The sequence below is a fragment of the Thalia democratica genome, chromosome 3 (assembly GCF_965202585.1).
Source record: "Thalia democratica chromosome 3, ktThaDemo2.hap1.1, whole genome shotgun sequence".
Classification (NCBI taxonomy): Eukaryota; Metazoa; Chordata; class Thaliacea; order Salpida; family Salpidae; genus Thalia; species Thalia democratica.
The window spans coordinates 64888611-64910963 of record NC_139167.1 but is presented as its reverse complement, the minus strand read 5'-3'; the positions used below and the strand labels follow the sequence as shown (position 1 = coordinate 64910963).

The 22353-nt window shown below is 22.9% G+C and overlaps 1 protein-coding gene across 1 annotated transcript; it reads right to left on the bottom strand.

Moving 5' to 3' along the window:
• Positions 1–3413: 3413 nt before the first annotated feature.
• Positions 3414–4031, bottom strand: LOC145832488 (smad nuclear-interacting protein 1-like). The gene has a single exon (XM_082939805.1). It carries the CDS (start codon positions 4029–4031, stop codon positions 3414–3416), a length of 618 nt encoding a protein of 205 aa, XP_082795931.1.
• Positions 4032–22353: the final 18322 nt, after the last annotated feature.

Sequence of the window (22353 nt, the reverse complement as noted above, 5' to 3'; positions counted from 1 at the left end):
CTTAAAAAAATTGAAAACCTTAACGTAATATACAAAAAACTTTGCGATAATAATTTTCATCTTTGAGGTTAAAACTATTTTCTCATCTTACAAAGCACATTGTGGCTAAACATTCAATAACCAATTTAGTAGAGATTTTAAATAAAACAATGATGTTATATGCCACTAAATTAGATTTTAAACCATCTATTATGTTTGCAAGCTGTTAACAGAGCTACAGATTTTATTTCAATTACAGCTTTTCGTTTAGAAATCTCTGTTTTCATGTTTTTGAGCATGTTATGACGTAGCGATGTCCTAAAAATTAAAATACTGCATCTCTTCCTCCGATTGTTAAAATAATAAAAAGTAAGAAGGATTTTAGAAGGTTTAAGCTTTTTACTGGTGTTATACACATCAAAATAGAAGTAAGATTTTTTTATAGCTTACAGATTTTATAGAAATAAGATTGATTTAGTCACAGTTTTGTAGCTTATAAAATAATTTTTATACTGCTTTTTATATATTGCTGTTAGATTATATTTAAAAATAATTATATTTGCTTAGAAAAAAATTACACACGTCATTAATAGCTTTAGACTGAAACTTTCTATTTTTATAAACTTTTTATACAAAAAATACCAGCTGTAAAAAAGTAATAAGCCTCTCTGATTTTACAAAAACAAGTTAGTTAGAAATACACGCTTCTTAAAACTATATTTGCCTTCTTATATATAAGAGGTTAAGTTAAACGGTTTAAGTTTATTTTAAAAGGTAGATTTATACAAAAAAGTTATTACTTCTAAAGTAAACGTAACAGCTTGTAAAGTTCTACATTTATTACACTTTGTGATATTTAAAATAAATATAAAAAAGTATAATAAGATTGTCACATTTAAACTATTTTATAAAACAGTCAAATATATAAACAAAAATAATTTCTTAGATAAAACTATGTAGAAAGTATCTATTTTAAAAGCAGTTTTTTTATTTATGCAGGTAATATGAAATTTATTATGATAGTAATTAATAAACATATCATTGAACATATTTATTGAATTTTTAGAGAACTTTAAGATTTTGTTCATTTATAAAATTTAATCTTATAAGTACGAAATTAAAACAATACGATTATTAGTGTTAGTTTTGTTTATAGTTGCTTTTTATGAAAAAGTCTTACGTGTTGATAAATACTTAAAAAGTTTATACTCGGCTTAATTTTATTATAAGATTATTTTAATTCTTTTGCAAAGTAGTACAAGTTTTAAATACAGGTTTTTTTAATTTATGAAAGTTTAACTTAATTAAATTATATTCACACTAGTTGTTTAGTAGTACTCAAGAACTTTTATAATTACTTATAAATTAAATTAATTAATGAAAAAAAACTACTGTAACTAGTACAATAGAAAAAGTTATTTAGAAATTACGAGCCTGTATTTATATAAAGAAGCTTCTATATTTAAATTTATTACTATAATATCAATGTATATAATTGAAGCACGTTTTGTCGAATTATACACTTAATGACGTCATTTATGAACTAACACAATAAACCTCTTCACAAATTTGTATATATATAAACTGTTATGCAATATTATATAGCTTAGTTTGCTGGGAATTTTAAACAGCCGGTACGTGCTGTAACATAAAAAGTTTTACACAAGTTGATGTCAAATGTTTTTCAACATTAAGAAGAAACTTAAAATGGTATGCTTAGTTGTAGGAACAAAAAGTTTTAATATGAAATTACTGTTTTCTTTTTTGTTTTAAATAAACTTTAATAAATGTTTACTGATATATTTATAAGAACTTGTTGTTTTAAAAAATTCTAAGAACTAAGAAAAAGGCTAAAAAATGTAAGTTGTTATCTGCATCCTATCAACTATCATGATTAAAATTTCTAATACTAACAAATTATTTTAGTTATTTCATTGAGATTCTATACGTAAAACATTTTTGCTTAGTAATACCCAGTGTGATTTGAAAAACTGAATATTATTTTTTCTGAAAAAATTTAGTAGTTTATAGATTTTTGCATAAAAAAGTAAATTTCTTTGATTCAACTTTTAGATCTAATATACTTAATGTATGACATTGATAACTAAATAGTATATTTTAATACGGGAATTCTAGTAGGCATCTGTTAGAAATTAAACGGTTGTGTTGATTTTCACATAGTTATAAAAAAAATGTATATCTGAGTTTACTGAAAAACTATATTATGCATTTGTGACACCATTATTGTATACTTCCAAAAATAAACATCGCGATTTTCTTTATATTAAAGGCAATTTACTTTTATATAGAAATTAATCCTTTAATTTTTGATGCTTTTAAGTTAGCTGCTTATTGAAATTTAAGTCTATAGCACATAACAAAAATGCACTGTAGTTCAAGACTATGAAATTTTATTATTTTTTTTTTAATAATATTTACATAGTCTTAGTTGTATATAAATTTTATAGTGAACGGTCTATTTTTCTGTTCTTAATTCACATTCATGCATTGCATCAAGTTTTAGTTTAAATAAGCAATTATGATTTGTTTTATTAAGTTTTAATTTTAGTAATTAAACAAACCTTAAAAAACTTAATTTATTGTTAGTTTCAACTACTTATTTAATTGCGATATTTTAAGTGAAATTTTAGTTTGTTGTAAATTTGTTAATTTTCATGATCTATTATATCATAATTTCATATAAGTATTAAATTCGGAGTTTAACCTTTAATATTTAATTTATAATTATCAACAATATAATACTGATATAGTTCGGAAATGGTTTTTCTAGGCTCAAGCTAAGGCTAATAGACTTTATCCAAGTGAAAAACATTTTTTATTACTTAATGTTATATTTAAAAAAAAACTTCCTAATGTGCAAAGTACAAGTTTTAAGATTAGATTTAACTTTTGTTGATTTAGTTTAACAGTAACGCTAAAAATTGAAATGTAATTGTTTGTTTTACATATTTTAAAGTGCTAAGTAAATAAGGGAAACTTTTTTTAACAGACAACAATTATAATTTAGAAGCATAATTCACTTAATTAATATTTAACAAACACTTCTTCTTCCAAATTTCGTTCTGGTTTTGAAAATTTCCGAAACATAAGCACCGTAATAACTACATAGAATTCATATTATTAGTAGTACAAACTAATTATTACAATGGGTTAAAATGTATGTTTAACAAAATTATGCAAAGTACTAAGATGATTTTAAGTAACAGTTTGTTTAAACAGGTTGTTGCCAAAATAATCTTTTAAAACTCGCATTTTGAGTAAAAAGGCATAATTTTCAACACTTTTATTAAATTTATTATACATAAACACTAATAAATATATTTAAGTTTTATCTTTTAAGTAAATACTGGATCGTTTGGTAGTCCTCATTAGGACATAGGAATGTAGAATAATATACAAATACTATAATTAATTCAACAACAATAGATTAATTTATTTATTTCATCATTAAAACTTTTGTCACCATTTATTAAAAGATATTCCCTTGGTGATAGACCGAGTTGTAGGTTATCTTTATGTTTAAATTTGTAGTATCTTTTCGATTTAATTTTGTCCCCATTTAGAAAAGTTTCATTTGTGCTGTAGAGGTCGAATATAAAAGGCAGGACGACCTTTTTCACAAAACCGCGTATTTTTCTATTCACTGCTCTGTATTGGTGAACAGAGTGAATTTGGCTTATTGATGGATGATGAATTGGAACATCGTAAATTTTTGAATTGCTACCTATTAAAAAAGTGCTTAGTCGGTGCATGTGAAGAGGTTTAAAATGATCATCATTTCTGAAAACGTACAACCACCACATTATCTTCGACATTGAGGCCTCCGGAGGCTCGTTGTAATTTATAACGACGCCCTTGTAAGTATTGGTAAGGTTTCCAGTTAACCCTAGATTTGGATTTTTACTCTTAAAAAATCTCTTAGTACCTGACAGATTATTCTTTACTAAAGATGATGATAGTTTTAATACTGTTTTTGTTTGAAGTCGCTTGTGAGAACTTCTTTTTTCTGTTGTTTGTCTTGCGCGTGTCATCTTGAAATGATTAGCTTTATATAAATATCAAGTTTATAAACAGAAAATATTAAAAGTTATGGACTTCGGCGAAATTGTCCATTAGTAGCGCAAACGATAAGTTTATTTTATTTTGTTACATATTCAGGTACTAAAACTTTTTATAAATTTTTAAGTCAAGGAATTTCGTAATAATGATATGCTTTCGGAATATTTGTTTGATTTAGTTAAAACTAATATAATTGAATAAATATGTTATTAGAAAAGAACAAAAAATTATAAAGTTATTAACATGTAGTAAGCGTTAGTTTGTTTTAAATAAAAATGTCATGCTCGAATAGATTTGTGGCGATAATCTCATATGAATTTAGAAAAACTGTTTATAGATAAAATCAATTTTGCCAGTTACAATTATCAATTGCTACAAAAGAATTTAATGCCACTTTTAAATACCAAATGCAGTGCTAAAAAACGCAAAATACTATAAGTTGTAATAATAACAAAATTTGTCTAAAATTTTTATGTAAGATAAAGTTTTAGATAAATTTTATTTTTAAGGTTAATGTATCATCTCATTGTTAACTATATAACCAACTTTAAACAAGAAAAATAAATAAAATGTAGTACTATCACTAGACAAAAGTTCTATTCTTAAAACACATCCTTACATAATACACTAGTCAAAAACACAAACTTTGTAATAAACTAAATTTAATTTTTCAAGTTGTTTTTATTTAATTTGACCGAAAAAAAAACTTTTATTTTATAAATGTTACTAGCAAAAATAAAAAGAAAATAAAATAAATATTTTAGCTTATTTATCATTATAGATTGCTGTGTTATCAAATTAAATTAAATATTAATTTAAATTTGTATTTCTGCGTTTTCTAAAGAAATTTTATATTACAATCATAGTCTTATAGAAAACTAATTATTTTTTAAATTATCTTTTGTTCTTATATCAGGGAATAATCGTAAAATAAAAACATTTCCAACTACAAAAAGTTTTAGGAAGTTAGAGTATTTTACAATTTTCTGTAAAAAAACTAATTAATATATTCATTAATAATTAAAACTAAACTTTAAAGCATAACTTTCAATACTAATGACATAAAAGTATAAATATTTTTCAATATAAAGTAACTAAAATATTAATTTTTAAACTATTAGAGCAGCTTTGTTTTAAAAAAAGTTTTACCATATATATAATTTTACCTAATTTTATTTTTTATGGTCTAAAAAAGTTTGTATAACATTCCAAAGACACGTTGAAACAATTAAAACTAAAAACAGAAAAAAATGATTTAAGAAGTATATTTTATTTTTAAACACATTTAATCTTTGTCTGCTAGATTATTTAATACAGCCAGGATGTGCTGTAAAAATAAATATTTTCACACAAACTGCTGTTTAACGTTGTTCATTATTTAAAAGAAACTTAGAATAGCATACTTAACTGAACAAACAAATAGTAGTACTATAAAACTACTGATAACTGTGTTTTATGAGAATTTTAAGAAATGTTCTTTATATATTTAAAGGAGTTCATATATATAAAAAATTCCAAGAACATAGAAAAAGACATAGAAAGTAAAAGTTGTTATCAGCATCTTATTAGGTATCGAGTAAATATTTTCTATTTTTTAACAAAGTGTTTTGTTTATATCTTCAAGATTCCATAAATAAAACAAATTACAACCACCACATTATCTTCGACATTGAGGCCTCCGGAGGCTCGTTGTAATTCATAACGACGCCCTTGTAAGTATTGGTAAGGTTTCCAGTTAACCCTAGATTTGGCTTTTTACTTTTAACAAATCTCTGAATATCTGAAAAAGTATTCTTCTTTTCTATTCATGATGATAGTTTTAATCCTGCTTTTGCTTGAAGTCGCTTGCAAGGAACTCTTATTTCGGTGGCTTTTACTGTTGCTTGTCTTGCGCTTGACATCTTGAAACGATTAGTTTTATATGAATATCAAGTTAATAAACTAATAATAACAAAAGTTACGGACTTTGGCGAAGCTACCTACTAGTGGCGCAAAAAATATATTTTTTTTTTTTTGTTATACTTTGAGATAATAAAAATTTTTAAGTCGAGAAGTTTTGTAACATTGATATGCTGTCGGAATATTTGTTTGTTTTAGTTTAAACTATTATAATTAAATAAGTATGTGACTATTTCTATATGAATCTGGCAATTGTCTTTTGGTGCTTGTATAGAACAAGAAATAAAGAATTATTAACACTTAGTAAGCCTTGGTTTGTTTTAAGTAAAACTGTCATGCTCCCGTAGATATGTGGCGATAATCGCATATAAATTTAAAAAATATATTTGGTAACAACCGTTTCATGTTACATTACATTTTTTTACTATAAAAAATCTTAAATTATTTTAAGCACCTTATATATTTAACACATAAAATCACTTTCGCCCTTTACTATCATCAATTTCTACAAGAGATTTTAATGTGTAAGTAGCAAATGCAGTGCTGAAAAATGCAAAATGCTATAAGTTGTAATATTAACAAATTTTTTTTATAATTTTTTTTAATTTTGAGTAAAAAGTTTAAGATAAATTTTATTTTTAAACATTTCTTTTTAACAAATTGATTTTTAAAGTTAATGTCTCATCTCAATTTTAATTATATAACCAACTTTAAACGAGAAAAATAAATTAAATGTACTACTATCACTAGACAAAAATTCTACTTTTAAAATACACCTTACATAATACAAAAGTCATTAACACAACCTTTGTAATAAACTATTTAATTATAATATTTGTTGATAAGCTTACAAATTTGAAGTTGGTTTTCAAATAGAATTTAGTGCTGTTAGAATTTTGTTTTTTTTTGTTCTTTTTGTTTGTGTGTTAACCACTTGGTATCAAAAATTTGACTCAGATAGTTTTAAAAATTCATTAAGACTCTCATCTATTATGCCACACCAAATGTTAAAAATTATATCAGAAAAACTAATAAAAGATCGATCTTTATATATTCTTTTAATGTACTTGAAAACTTTTTGATGTAATAAGTTGGTATGAAAATATTTTTTCTGCTCCTAAGATGTTTTTTACTTATATGTGTCAAGTGTTTATTTTGATCTTAAATCTACTACATAATTTTAATCAATTTCCTATGTTAATAAAACCCTACAAAAATTGTATAATTTTGCAAATATAAAAATTATTTTGTATTTTTTTCTGCTAGATTAGAAGTTATATATTAATGAATATATATATAGTATATAGGTTTGTATTTAAATGCAATAAATGATTTATCAAATATTAAAAAAACAAAAATTATTTGGCAGAACAACACAAAATAACAACTGAATTAAATCATGTTAATTAAAGTTTTTTGAAATATTTATTATACACTTTTGAAACCTAACGTATTCTAAAAGTTAATTGCAAAAAAAAACTTAACTTGTATGATATCTTCATGAAATTAAAAAAAATATAATTAAGACTAGCAAGAGCCTTGCATTAAATTCAATTTTATTTACTATTAGTTAATACTTAGAGGAACAAATTTAAAGCTTTAGTTACATATTTTTAAGAAAAAATAACATCTTAAACTAATTTTTTTCTTTAAAAACATACTTTTATCTATTTTAAATATAAAATGTTCCCACATTGTTTTTTACAAGCTGATTCAATGTAGTTTTATATGAGTAGTTTACAAGTTAACTGCTTGAGAAAAAAACTTAGTGTGCTTTTGAAGAATCTCAAAGAAGGCGCAAACCTAAAAATCAAGACTATTTCACTAAAAAAGATTTTTTTCTACATTTTTTAGCTAAAAACCTTAAATTTTCATAAATTTTAATATTTTATTTTATAAATCAAAACAATTAAAGTCTTTTAAACTAAAGAAGAAAAAAACTTTTTAGAAATTTGAGGTATCTAACTATAAAAAGGAGGAAAAGAAAAAAAAGTAAATCTTTTAATTTCCGAGAAAATTGATAAAGAACAAGCTGTATTCATTAGGTTTGTATAGTACTTTTGTAAAAAAATATCTAAAACTCAAAACTAATTTGAAATTTTAGGTGTATAAAAACTAATATATATTATAGTTTTTTCTTAACTAGAAAAATTCTATATTTCATAAATTAAAACAAGCAACTTCAGAGCAAGATTGATTAATCTAGTACATACCTTGTTTCTAATTAGTTGCTCAATTATACTTCTAATTTTTTATTTTCATTTGTCCAAATATTTTTTAGTAGTTAAGTTGTCCAAGTTTATCTACTTAATAGTTTTTTCCAAATAGATCATGATTGCTACACATTAAGCATAGTGGCAACTCTTTCACATATTATAAATTCTGCACTTTGGAATTTTAAACAAGGTTTAAATTTTTTATCTACTGTTATTGAATAAAACACTAAGGATTTTAAGATGTTTTAACATATGTTATAAGCTATATAGTGATTAGTAAATCTAAATTTAAATGTTAAGTATAGAATTTGAGAATCCTAAAACTAGATACTGTTTTTAGAAATTAAAAAATTAGTTAATACAGAAAAATGTTTAATAAGAATAAGGTAGTCCAAACATATTATTAATTATAAATAGTATTTTAGATTATTTTTTAAACTTATAAGTTCTTAATTTGCTGAAGCGTAATACAAACAATAAAGTATGTGAAATACGTTTTTTTTTGTTACATTTTATAAAAGACTTTACCATTTATACCATTTAAAGGAATATTTCTTAGATAAAACACAAATTTTAACACATAAATCAATTTGTTTCAATTAAGAACTCATATAAATTATGTAGTGACGTTTTACAACAAATTTTGTTAAAAATTAAAATACTTTTAATATTGGTTACGCGATTGTTGTCTAAATCGTTTTTCATAATTTTGTACTGAAAGTTATATTATTTTCAATTAATCAAAAGGAAATGTATAATCCTTAAATTTACCTTTAGATATTTCTTATAAAACTGAATTTTGCTTGCATTAATGAATTAAAACGTTAATTAACTATACGTTTGTACAATTATTTTTAATATATAATTTAGATTTGATATGTGTAAACATTTAACGAACACAACCTACAACGGCTTAAACAATTTAAACTTATTTTACTGCTTTCATATGTGTTTATTTATTTTGGACAAAAATACTACTCATTTTATAAATTTTATTTTGTTTTGTTAATATCAGAAAAGTTAAAGTTTTAAACAAAAACCACTTAAAACTATTTCAAAAAGCTTAAACAACTTAAAGTTTTTGTTTGAAACATTAATATTGCGAGACTATTGTAACTTTTAAAGTTTTATTTTTACAATAAACTTAGTAAGAAAAAAATACATCAGTGAATGCAGGTTTAGACTACTCTTAATTAACTAGAATTATTTTTTTTTGATATTGTTATAAATCTATAAAAGTATATACACTATTTTTTGAAAATTATTGAAAATAATACATATATATATATATATTTATATATTTATCTACTTATATAAAAACTATAATTTAAACAGCTGTTTCACACATTGAAATGTAAAATTTCATGTGATCGTCAGTAAGTTAGAGTTTGAATTAAGTGATACAGCATGTTTGATCAAGAAAAGATCAATGTTAATATTTTTTATGGAATTTATATAAAAGAAAATTATCCATAAAATTGCAAAAGAACTAATTGTATATATTTTAAGATAGTTTTACAGGTAAATTCGATACTTTCAAATATCTTACATTAAAAGTTATACAAGCATTAAATTATTAGTTAGCATAATTGTATACTTTTTTTTTTAATTTTTACTTCTACCAACAAAAGTTTTATAATTTTTCGAAATCCTCTAAAACGAAGCATTTAAAACTAAATTACTTATCTATACACGTTTTGCAATTCTTTAGTACTTGTTTTTAAACAAAGCATTGAAAGGTAAATCACTTTGTTAAATAGCACTTTTTTCGGCTTTGCTTAAAAAGTGTAAATAACTGTGAAACTTTTAAGCTTTAAACTGATTTATACAGTTCAAAACAGTAGTAAGATGAGTAGCTCTTAAATTGTTAACAATTAGCAATAAAACAAAAGTTCTGTTAGTTTCTAAACAGACATTATCGAGAAGAAGGGTCTCCTCATAAAAAGTAATATCATCTGCTATCATTTAAATACTTTATTCTGACTTTCTTTACAGAAGATTGTGTAAACTTGAATATGAAAACAAATAGAATTATCTTTGTATTGTAATAAATAAATTAAAGTAAGACATATAGTTCTTATTTAGTTTTATTTATATTGAGTAACTTCACTTAATTTATAACGTTACTGATATTTATAACTTAACTGGATAAATTCAATTCGTATGACGTTATTAATAGTAACTAATTTTATCTATAACTATTAATAATTTACTTTACATAAATTGAACATATCTTTAATTTTTTTTGTAAGTTTTTCATTAAGATCAAGTTTGTTTAGTTTTTTTTTTCGTCAGTTCAAGAAACAGTTATATATAAGTTTTGAAAAAAAATTTGTTTTCTAGTTTACTTATGACTGTTGTATAAATTGAAACAAATAGTTGCAAAAATAAAATCGTTATAACTTTGAATTGTTTATAATATAAATAAAAAAAAAGAATTAAAATTTAACTTTTATTAGTTTTAAAGTTTTTCAAGCTTATTTAAATGGTATGTTAAATATAACTATAATATTTTTCAGTAAATAAAATTCTATGCATTAAAACAATACAAAAATGTCATAAAGTTTACAAAAAAGTTCTATTAAGTATGAAATCTATTTTACTTTATAATTTGTTATTTTAAAATACTAAAATTATTTTAATTTTCAAAAAGAGTACTGATTATAAAAAAATAATGTTAACTTAGTTACTTAATATTTTTATCAGATAAGGAAAGCTAAGAGAAATTACATAGAATTGTTTATTATGTATATAAACTTTTATTGTGAAGTTTTTCTTATTTTACCAATAATAATTATTATAAAATTTTAGCAAAAATTAAATTGTCCTAGGATCTTCACCAAAATATACTAAAAATTTTTGTAGTTTTTTTAATACTTCTATAATTACTTTAATTTACATAAATTATTATAATATTATCATTATTTTTTAATTAAATTATTTCAAAAGACAAATAATTCAAAAGTTTCTTGTTATATAAATTCAGTTAGTTAACTTAACATAAAGCTTTAAAATTAGTAGTATAACTTTTTTATAAAACTAAATACTAAAACATTAAAATTTACGCACTATTATGTGTATAAATAATGATAGAAGCATTTTTAATACTGAATACTAATTAAAATCGTACACAAAATTTATAAAAATAATTCAGTATATATAGAATGTAAAATATCAAACTGTATGTTTTGTATACTCTTTTAAACTATATATAAATTTGTTTTCATGTTCTCAGTGACGTAATTAGTACTTACCTATAAAATAAGCTTCGAATAATTGTATATAAATAAAAGTTAAATTTTAGATTAAGTATTGTTCTGAGCAAAAATTATAATTAAAAATTATAATTATTAACTAATAAATAAAATATACGAGTAGACCTTGAATATACGAGTAAGCTTTGAATACATTTTTAGTTACTTGAAATTCTATTTATTAAATTCTATTTTAGTTACTTCTATTTATTAAGTTAATTTACTAGTGTTAATATAAATTGTTATGTAATTTGTACAAAGAACGAAAAACATACGTCGTAACACTCCAAATATTAAGAGTTTAGTAAATTTTTCATTGGTGAATTTCAGAATAAAGAGTGTAAGTAATTTTTCCGATTTAAAAAATTAAGTTTGTCAAAGCTGATACAGTTGTTTTGATTACTATGTTTATTTTTTTTCTTTTTTAAAATTGTAAACTAAAAATGAAACGCTCATATTAAAAGAATTTTTTAACTTAAAACAATTTTGAATCAGACATAAAAGATTGCCTATACAGTTTTTTTTTTACATTTAAAAGGACACTATTTGTAAGTATGTGTTATTTAATCCACTAAATGTACATCAAATCTAATAATAAAAGAGATTAATCCCCATGGCTAAAGGTAGTAATAAATATTCACAATGAAAAAGGTTTAACCAACAACTTAATAACTTAAAAAAATAATTTAGCCAAACTCTTGTGGCTTATAAACATTTTTGTTTGCGTCTCTGTTATAAGTTAATTAGCTTACTTATTTATAAATAAAAAATTATATAACTTTTACACGGAAATAAACTACATAGGTCATAAACACTTTTAGATCACACATTTTTTAAATTTAAAAAATTGTTTACTTGCGAAACATCGATATAAATGGGGCAAGAAGTTGGTTGTTTAATAGAAATAAGATTTTCAAAATATATACTTTTGTACTAAAAACAATTATACGGTAACCTAGTACGGATACTGGAATTGATGCTCCCAAAATAGCGTTCCCAAGCGGGAGTCCGTACCTATAAAATTTTGTTTCTTAATTACCTACATTAAGCCTAATGATAAGATTTTGAAAGCCACTAAAGATTACAAATGACCATTAATGAAAAAATCTCTGAAACAAAACATGTTTGTTGAAAGTAGATACACGCATTAAAAGTCTTGAGTATATTTAATAAAAAGTATTTATTTGTAAACATATATTTATGAGTATATTCCACCACAAAAATTTTTTGCATATCTTTTATTTCCTTTTACCTTTAAAATTTACATATTTCAAACAATTATTTACTAATTCTAAATAAATTAGTGTTTATGAAATTACTGATCAAGCTTTTAATATTTTGTTTTGTTTAAAAAGCTAGTTTAATGTTATAAAGTTTTATTTTTGTTTGCCTATTATATATTTAGCAAATTTTGTTTTTTATTGTTTTTTTTTGTTAGATGACACAACAGTAAAGGATAAAGTTTTGTTTTCTTTAATGAATTTAACTGTAGTATGTTTGTTTTAAATATTGTGAAATATACAATTTGTAAGTTTATAATTAATTTTTGGTTTATTTAGTTTAAATTTCTTTTAATTTAGTACAGTGTAGTATAATTTATAACATAATAAATTATTATTACTGCTTTTATTTTTTTTAATAAAAGTTTGAAATTTTTTATTTTTGCCTTAAATAAGAAGCTGTATTTTCAATTTTTTACTAATCAAGCTAGTGAGTGCATTATAAATAATTTTTTTCTTACGTAAACACATAACTTAATTAGTCTTCGTTTGATTATATACTTTTTTTATTTTATTGACCGTTTTATCTATAAAGGTTTAAAACTTCAAATTAAAAATTTTTTTTTTTTGCTCGTAAGAAATTGTAAAAGCATGTAGTGTACGACTCGATAACCGAAAGGTTTTTCGTTCACCAAGTCCTTACATCAAATTTTTTGAGAGCTTTTCTTATCGTTTAATAAACAAAATATACTATTGTTAAAAAAAATCAAATTTTAATTTATAATTGAAAATCAGTATAATGTTTTTTGCGTGTAAGTAATTCTAAACTACAACAACTAGCTTCTTACAATTTTTTATAAACAGAAAAAAAATGGTAATATTACACATGTAAATAAACAAGATGAGAATTTTTAATTTTTTGGCAATTAGCTGCAACAAACTTTATAAAGTAACCTAATAATCTTTTATTTGATAATTAATTCTTGGTGATGTCAATACACCAGTTACAAAAATTAAAATTAAAGTTTGGTTAAATATTAATTATCAATATTTACTTTGTCTCGAATCGAAGTTTTTATTTCATTTTTTTCGGTGATTAAGTATAAATTAATGGTCTTTAATTCAGTTGATATATTGTTAGTCTTATTTTATGTAATTTCTGAGCTGTTCTTTGTTTAAAAGTAACAAAGACATTTACTTTTTATACAAAAAAACTTGTAAAGGTGTATATCAAGTTTAATGAAATAATTTTGGTTAAGATGGTAAATTTATCTATTACAATACTTTTTTTTGTGGAACTTTAAGTCGTTTTATTATGTTGATTTATGAACAACTTAATTTTAGCTGCTTATTTAAGTATCTCTAAAATATTACTATTTTGCTTAAAAAAAGTAGAAATTTTTATTTCATTTCATTTTTGTTTCATACTAGATAAAAATTAAAAAGTTATTTTTTTATTTTTTTTAGTTAGCACTCGATTTCGATTTTTTAGTTAGAATCGATTCTCGATTTCGTTGTTTTATACTTTTCCGCCAGTTGGCGCTATAGTCACCCGAAATTATGTATTTATTTCAAGATAACGATAAGAAATTGCTCATTAGCCACTGGCTTGCACACTACCCGCAGCTCGATATGTTGTTCGATATTTTTGTTTTTGGCTCAGTTAGCCATAAGATCGTGCAAAAAGCACACTAATTTTAAGAACTTAAGACACTGATTGAATTTAAGAACTTTGTTATGATTGTCATTTTATAAGAACTTTATGTTTATTTGTATAACCGTATTGTAATATGCTCAGTTAAGCCATAAGACCGTGCGAGAAGCACAAAAATTGATTATAAGAACTTTTTTATTATTTTCGTTTTATAAGATCTTGATGCTTATTTGTATTATCGTATTATATTTTGCTTAGTTTAGCCATCGTTGTGCATGAAGCACGACATATATTAAGACTCTGTATTATTAATAGTATTTTTAGTAAGACCTACTTGTGTTTAAGATTGTGTCATTCAGACACTTTAAGATCGATATTAAGACATTTTAATTTGTAGAACTTGGTGTTTACTTGTTTTGTTTATATTCGCAGTTTTATTCTACTGATAAATTGGCTGCTTTATTGTTTCTACTTCCTAAATTTCACATTAACATCACGTTTTCAATAAACTACTTTCATTAATAAAATTATATCTATTAAGTTTATTACATACTTATGAATTAATAAGTTAAACCTAATGAGTAAGGTAACTTCAGTAAAAACCTCAAGAGCTAAACGCGCTAAGCGTTTAGCACAAAAAAGGGGACTTTCCCAAAATAAAGGTAGTTCCTACCTCAGGCCCTGGAGGACTAAAGCACTTATAAGTTATTAATTAATACATGAATTAGTCCTAAACACTATTAAACTTGTCGTTAATTAAAAAAAAAAATTTGCTTTTGAAAATTTAACAAAATTAAAAAAAAGTAAGGAAAAAACTAAATTTCAACTTATTAAAGCTCGATATATTATTTGAAGTTTTTAAACGTGAGAAAAAAAACTGCAGATTGATTTTAATATAAATAACTTTTTATAAGCTTATAAATGATGTAATGCTTAAGGAAATACTTCTCGACATGTTTTTTTTTTTTTTTTTTGGATAATATAATGCTGTATTAAAAACATTAAAGATTTACTTGAATTATAAAACTATTAATTAACTTTTTTAACTATTATAAAATCAAAAACAAAACTATTTTCAAAATATTTATTAAACAAGAAAATAACTGTGTTAAAAATAGTTAGATTTAGTGCACAAAAGCCTCTAAGATATCGAGTCACATACTACGGATACAGTTTAGTGTCTTGTATGGGAAAAATTTACTACATAGTGTAATAGTGATTGTAAATGTTAATGTTTAATAGAACTAAGGATTATTTTTGAACAGATATCCAAGAGCAAACTGTAGTTAAATTTTTCATATTTTATCTAAGTTATAAATAACAATACAACTTACCAACATTTTGAAACTTGTTAAAAATTTAGTTTATTTTTTAAGTCGTTTAAGTATTATTATTATTATTTCTTAAAATTGTTAGTTATAAATAAGTTTTAAGACATTCTTATAAAATAATCAAATACAGTATTTAAGTTTACAAAAAAAAAATACAAATTAAAAACTTAAAATATCAATGAAACTTTAAACACATATAAACATCTTAAAAATAAAAGTTTTAAATTTATCCATCTAGTGATGTCATTAATGATTCCCCGCAACAAAACTCTTTACAACTTCATATAAACGAAACGAAAGTCCAAACAAATCGAATATGTCTGTGGATTCGAATTTATAACAGCTGGTATATGCTGTAATAAATAAAACAAAAGTTTAATTTAATGTGACTATTATTAATTAAAATTAAAAAAAATTTGTTAACGACTATGTTACATGCATCAAAATAAATTCAATCTTAAGTATAAAAATCTATAATAATAATCAATGTGGTTTAAACATTTTAAAAAAATGATAAGCTTTTGTTAAACAATATTCTTTTTCATATGTCATCATTTTGCAAAAAGCATGTTAAAATTTTTACTTACAGTATATAAACATTACGATAAAATGTATATAAAGCTTAATACGTACTTTATACGCTTTCTGAGATCATTCAAAACAACAAGCATAAAATGCTATAAAAATACAAAACTTTTTCATTAACAAAACTTATTTTTCTTATAACTACGTTCTTTTATTTTTTGTTGTCAATATTAGGTTTTAGACGATGCCAACTAAATTAACAGTTGTGGTTCATGCGGGATTATCACAACATTTGATTACCCAGAAATCTTTCCATGTTCCAATTTTTTTAAGAATTCTGCAAACTATGTTACATTGACTTGTCATGAATCGGTATTTTAAAAGTTTTAGTTTAAAAGATTTTTCTTGCATTTTATTAACAATAAAAAACTTGAAACCATAATAAGTGTAAACATAAACATTGATACATATATAAAAACGGCTACAATTGGATTGTTCTACAATTAATAGCAAATTTGAAATGCTTATTATTATTTTAAGTCATTGAAAGATGGTAGTTAACTAATCAAAATTAAAAAGACACTGTTATTACTTTTATAACTAACTTAGTCACAGCTTAGTGACTTATAAATTTTTGTGCGATTATGTTTTATAATATTTAGTTTACTTTCTAATTTATATAAAATTTTCGTTAGTTTTACTGTGAAATAAATTACATACGTCATAAGTAGCTTTAAAATAAAATAACTTCAGAATTTAGTGAATTTTGATTTTTAAAAATACAAATATAAAGTAGTAAGCAAGTGCTGTTTTGTTAACTTGATTTTGTTAATACATTTGCTTTAAATACTATATTAATTATTATTACCAAATACTTTAAAACTAAATAAGAAATATATTCCACAATATTAATATAAAATATAAAGTATATTTTTCTGTCTTTTGTTAAAAAATGCTTGTCAAAACCATTAGACTTGTTGACGACATTACACATAATTTTTTTTTCAAACAGAGCTTAAAGTTAATTAATTAAAACTAAAATTAAACTTTACTTACTTACAATGAAACAAGTTTTATCTAAATCGAAAATTACAGTTTGTATATAAATTAATGTTTATGCATTAGTTAAAATCACAGTTTATATAAATATAGCATAAATAAACTACATATTTACGATTGAAAGTTTACAACTCTCACTTGTATAAACTTTAACTGCTACAATTTTCTAATATTTATTTAGTCAGAGTTTTGTGAGTTATAAAGTTTTATTACCATAAGGTTTATTGAGATTGTTTAATTTACTTATCAATATATAGAAATGTATGTGATTCTAATTTAAACAAAAATACGTAAGTCATTATAAGCATATAAATAAAATTTTAATTTTAATTATTGCGAAATGATAATAAAAAGAAGGTAAGAATTTGTTAAGTTTTATTAAAATAAGTTTTTCAAAGCCAATACAATTGTTATAAATACTATATCTAAAATTTTTTTAAATGGAACTTTAATTTAAACGATAAAGAATAAAAGTAAACTTTATTCACTTAAACACGTTTAAATTTATTTAAACGAAACATAATAGTTTGCAATATAATTTCGTATTCACATTTGTTAAGGGAATTTTTGTAAATATCTTGCTTCAGGCCTGCGATACTAATTAAAATTTGATAGCATAAGAAAGACTATGCTTATAACTAAACTTCAAGTGTAACAAAAAGAGAACAAAACTAATCAATTCTAAAGATTTTTTAGTTTAAAGTTTGTCAAGTTTTTTTTCCGAAATACTTTATGTACAAAAATTTTTTGTTTAATGAAAAAATTACTGTCAAATACACTGTACATCTGCTTGGTTTTTTATCTTAAGTCTTTTACTTTTTGTATATTACATTAAAAGATCACATCTTTACTGAAAGCTTACTAAACAGCTTTTTGTAAAATCTTACTATAACATTTGAAAAAAAATATTGCGGAAGTAGTTTGTTGTAAAATGCTTAAAATGGAAGTAAAATGTTTAAATGTCTTTTTCTCATCAAAACCACTAAACTAAAACAAAAATTATGCATCATGCAGAAGCGTCGCGTATAGTGTTGCACTGCCGCAACTGCACCACCTTAAAATTTTTTTCATCATTTTTTTAACTACACTGCCGTAAACTTTTAGTTGACTGCCGCAAATGAACTTAAAAAAAAATTCTTCAACAATTACCGAAAAATCAATATCTTGCGGTCAGTAAGCTAAGTTGAGAATTCCCTAAAACAGTACAGGTCTAATTATCATTCCGCAAGCGATTGTAAACAAAAAATGAAAACAATGCTAAACAGAGCAGAACAGAATAGAGACAACTTAAGCAGAAACAACTGAAGCCCGTGCGACTCGAGCAAAAGCAACTCAAACAGAAGCAACTCGAGCAAAGGCAATTCGAGCAAAAGCAACTCGAGCAGAGGCAATACGAGCAGAGACAATAACTCAGGCAGGAACAACTTTAGCCGAGACAACTCGAGCAGAGGCAACTCAAGCAGGGACATCTCGAGCAGCGACAACATGAGCAAAGTCGATTCGAGCAGAAGCAACTCGAGCATAGGCAACTTGAACATGGACGACTGGATTAGAGGAAATTAAAGCACCGGCAGCTCAGGTTTTTATTTTCTGCACCACCTAAGAAAAATACCACGAGACGCCACTGGCATCACGTTACATTTTTGTGAAGTCTATAACTTAAACAAACTTTAAGTACATAAACCTTTAAAAAATATTATATAAAACAGTCAAGTAAACCACTAAAAATAATATTTTAAAAAGTATATGTTATATTTGTAAAAATTACCCAACTTAAAAACTATCTATTTCAATTTGTTTCAAAACGTCAAAAGCTGGTCTTAAACTATTTACAACAAAAAAGAATAACTTTCAATTTTATAATGTTTTAGCGTTGATTAGGAGTTAACCGAGATTTGTAAAAATTAAATTGTTCCTTTTATTATAACTTGATCAACTTATAAACATAAATAAAATATATATGCACGTTTTAAATGGAAAAATAAACAAACATTCGTCATGAAAAACTTTCAAAGTAAATATTTCTGTTCTTTCTAAAAAAAATGCGAGCTATATAAAGAGTAAAATTGTATAAAAATGTACGATAAACTGTTCTGTTTTAATAAAATAAGTTTGTCAAAGCCGACACACTTGTTATAAATACTACACTAACTTTGTTTTTCAATTAAAAATCAGTCAATTACTTATAAATAGCAGCATCTTAAAAATTAGAAGTAAATTTTAATAATACATTAAGGTTTTCCTATGTAACTATTTATTTACATATGAAAATAGACTGTTTTTAAATATGTCTTATTAAAGTTTTTGAAACTAAATTTACTTTGGTTTTATAAGAACAACTTTTTTTAACTATTGAACGGTTGGTGTAGAAAAACAAAATAATTTAAAATGTGAAGTATCAATTTAACTTACTAGTTTGAATATTTTGAAATTTTAATTCACGAACTATACAAGATATTGTTTCACTAAATTTTAGTAAAATATTGTTCAAAACTGTTCTGTTTTATTTAAGATAGACTGTCAAAAAAACTAAACATATTATTTTAATAAATTTTACGTTTTTATTTTTTTTAATATAAGCTACAATAATTTAAAGTTTAACGATTTACATGCTTACTAATAGTATACTAAATATCCTTAGAAAACAACCTCTAAATCTTGAACTTAATATTTTTTCATTTAACATGAAATAAAAATATTTGTGATTGTATGTAGTTTAACTTCTGATATAAATTTATATTAGGTAAAAATCATTACTTTTCTTCATTTTGTATCTTTCTCTACGTTAGTAATTTTAAAACTAGCTATAATATTTCATAAATAAAGTTTGAATAATGTTAAAATGTGTATATTTATAAATTTAAGCCAATTGATAATAAAAAAAGGGTAAATTTTATTTATTTAAAGTTGCACTCTGCTAAAAATCTAATTTTAATACCTTTTTAGTTCGGTAGGAGAGTAAATGCATGTTACGACTTTAAATAACTACTTAAAGCATTGTAAGATTCATTAAAAAAAATATATATTAATTAACTTTTAATAAAATACTTCTTATAAAAACTTCAAACAGCTAAAACTTTGATAGCCTAATTATTTATAACGATTTAATAATAATTCATGAAAAAAATTACGATAAAACTACAAAGCTTTTACCGCTATACTTTTATACATTGATTTAATCACAAACTTTTAACTTTTAAATAATTAATTGATGTCAGTTAATATTGTTTGCTTTCTTTATTGACTAAATAGATAAATTATAAATTCTAACCACCAAAACAAACTAATTACGTCATAAATAGCTTTAAATTTTAAATTTCATAAAGTTTAGTAACGGATGTTTTTTTCAAAATTTTAGTATAATGAGTAAAAAAAATAGTTTTGGTATATTATGATATTTTTTTAAACTGATAAACTTATCAAAAATCCTGTATTTAACTTTTATTTTATTTTAAAGCTTATATTAAACGCTTAGTAGTCAAAGTAAACTTCAATTATCGTGATAATTCAAGTTTCATCTAAAATAAACCTATCAGTTTGCCTATATAATTCCTTGTCTACATTTGAAAAGGGGCTTTTTATTAAAATTTATAATTTAAGCATCAGACATTAAATAAAGTTCAATAATGAAAATAAAAGTTTCATAAGAATTAAAATAAAGTTAAGTTATTAGAAAACAAAAATCTTCACATGTGAAGCTTTAATTGAACTTAATAGTTTTTAATTGTCAAATTTTCAAATATACGTTCTAAGTATTAGTATAATTTTGTTAAAAGGTGATCTATTTTTTTTTTGAAACAAGACCATTAAGTTCTTACATATGTTCTTAGTAATATATTTCAAGGTCTTTTTACTACATAAAAACCGCTTTAAGTTCAAAGAAATACTGCTTACTGAAAGAAATTAAAGTTCAATAAAAAATAAGCATTACATCTTGCAAATTTAATTTTATTTATCCCATTGAAAAAGATATTAATTTTTGCGAAACAAAGATTTTGAAAATGTAAACTTAATTTCAATGCTATTTTTTAACAGAATTTTTTTCTTTATTACCGAAAAACTAAAGAGATTGTTTTACAATTTATTACATTTATGTGTAACTTTTAAGTGGAAAAAAACTAATTACAGCTATTTAAATCATGGTATAAAACAAACAAGTATGTCAATAAAAATTACTTCTCTAATAATGATATCTTATATTTTGTACAAATTTAACAAAGAAGTTTATTTCAATATGGCTGAGGCTGATAATAAAATATTTACGATTCAAAAGGGTTAACATCAATTTTTAATCATAAATTTAGTCACGGTATTGTGATTAAAAAAAAAATTATTTTTACAATTGCTGAAATAATGAAAACAAATTTGTATAAATAGAAAATTTATGAAACTTTTACACAAAGATAAACTACAATACGTCATAAATAGCTTCAAAATTCAAATATTTCAAAAATTTTCGTTGCAATCTAGTTATATTTAACATTTGTTTTTAATTAAAACAAGTGCTTAAAGTTTGTTTGTTTTTTTTTTTGCTAAATGTAGTATTGAATGAAACATTACAGTTTGCTTACATGATTTTTTATATACTTTAGAGAATAAAATTATTTTTAAATATGTCTTATTTAAGCCTCTGACAGTAAACAAAGTTGATTAACAAAAGAAAATTTCTGTTGAAAACTGAAAGTAATGTTAATTTATTAGAAAACGAAAATATTCACAAAGAGAAGCTTTCATTTAGCTTACTAATGTGAAAATTTGTAAAACTTTTTTAGAGACATACTAAAAATTATTCTTTTTAATCGTTCTGCTTTATTGATAAAAGACCAACAGTATTTGATATATGTTCTTAGTAATATATATTAAGTTATTAATTCCTTTTATACTAAACAAAAATCATTTTAGGTTAAAAGATACATATACTTACTGCAAGAAAATTAACTTCTATAAAAAACAACTTTCAGCTTACTAATTTAATTATTTTAATTGCGTTGGAAAAGAAATTAAATTTTTTGAAGCAAAGCCGAGGAAAGAGAAGGTTTCTTAAAAACTTACTAAAGTTTCAATGCTTTGTTAAAACAGAAGTTTTTTTGTTACCGCAATACTAAAAAATTAATTTTACATCTTAAAACATGTTTG

Coding starts and splice junctions, on each gene's coding strand:
- LOC145832488 (XM_082939805.1), bottom strand. CDS start 4,031: ATGACACGCGCAAGACAAACAACAGAAAAAAGAAGTTCTCACAAGCGA.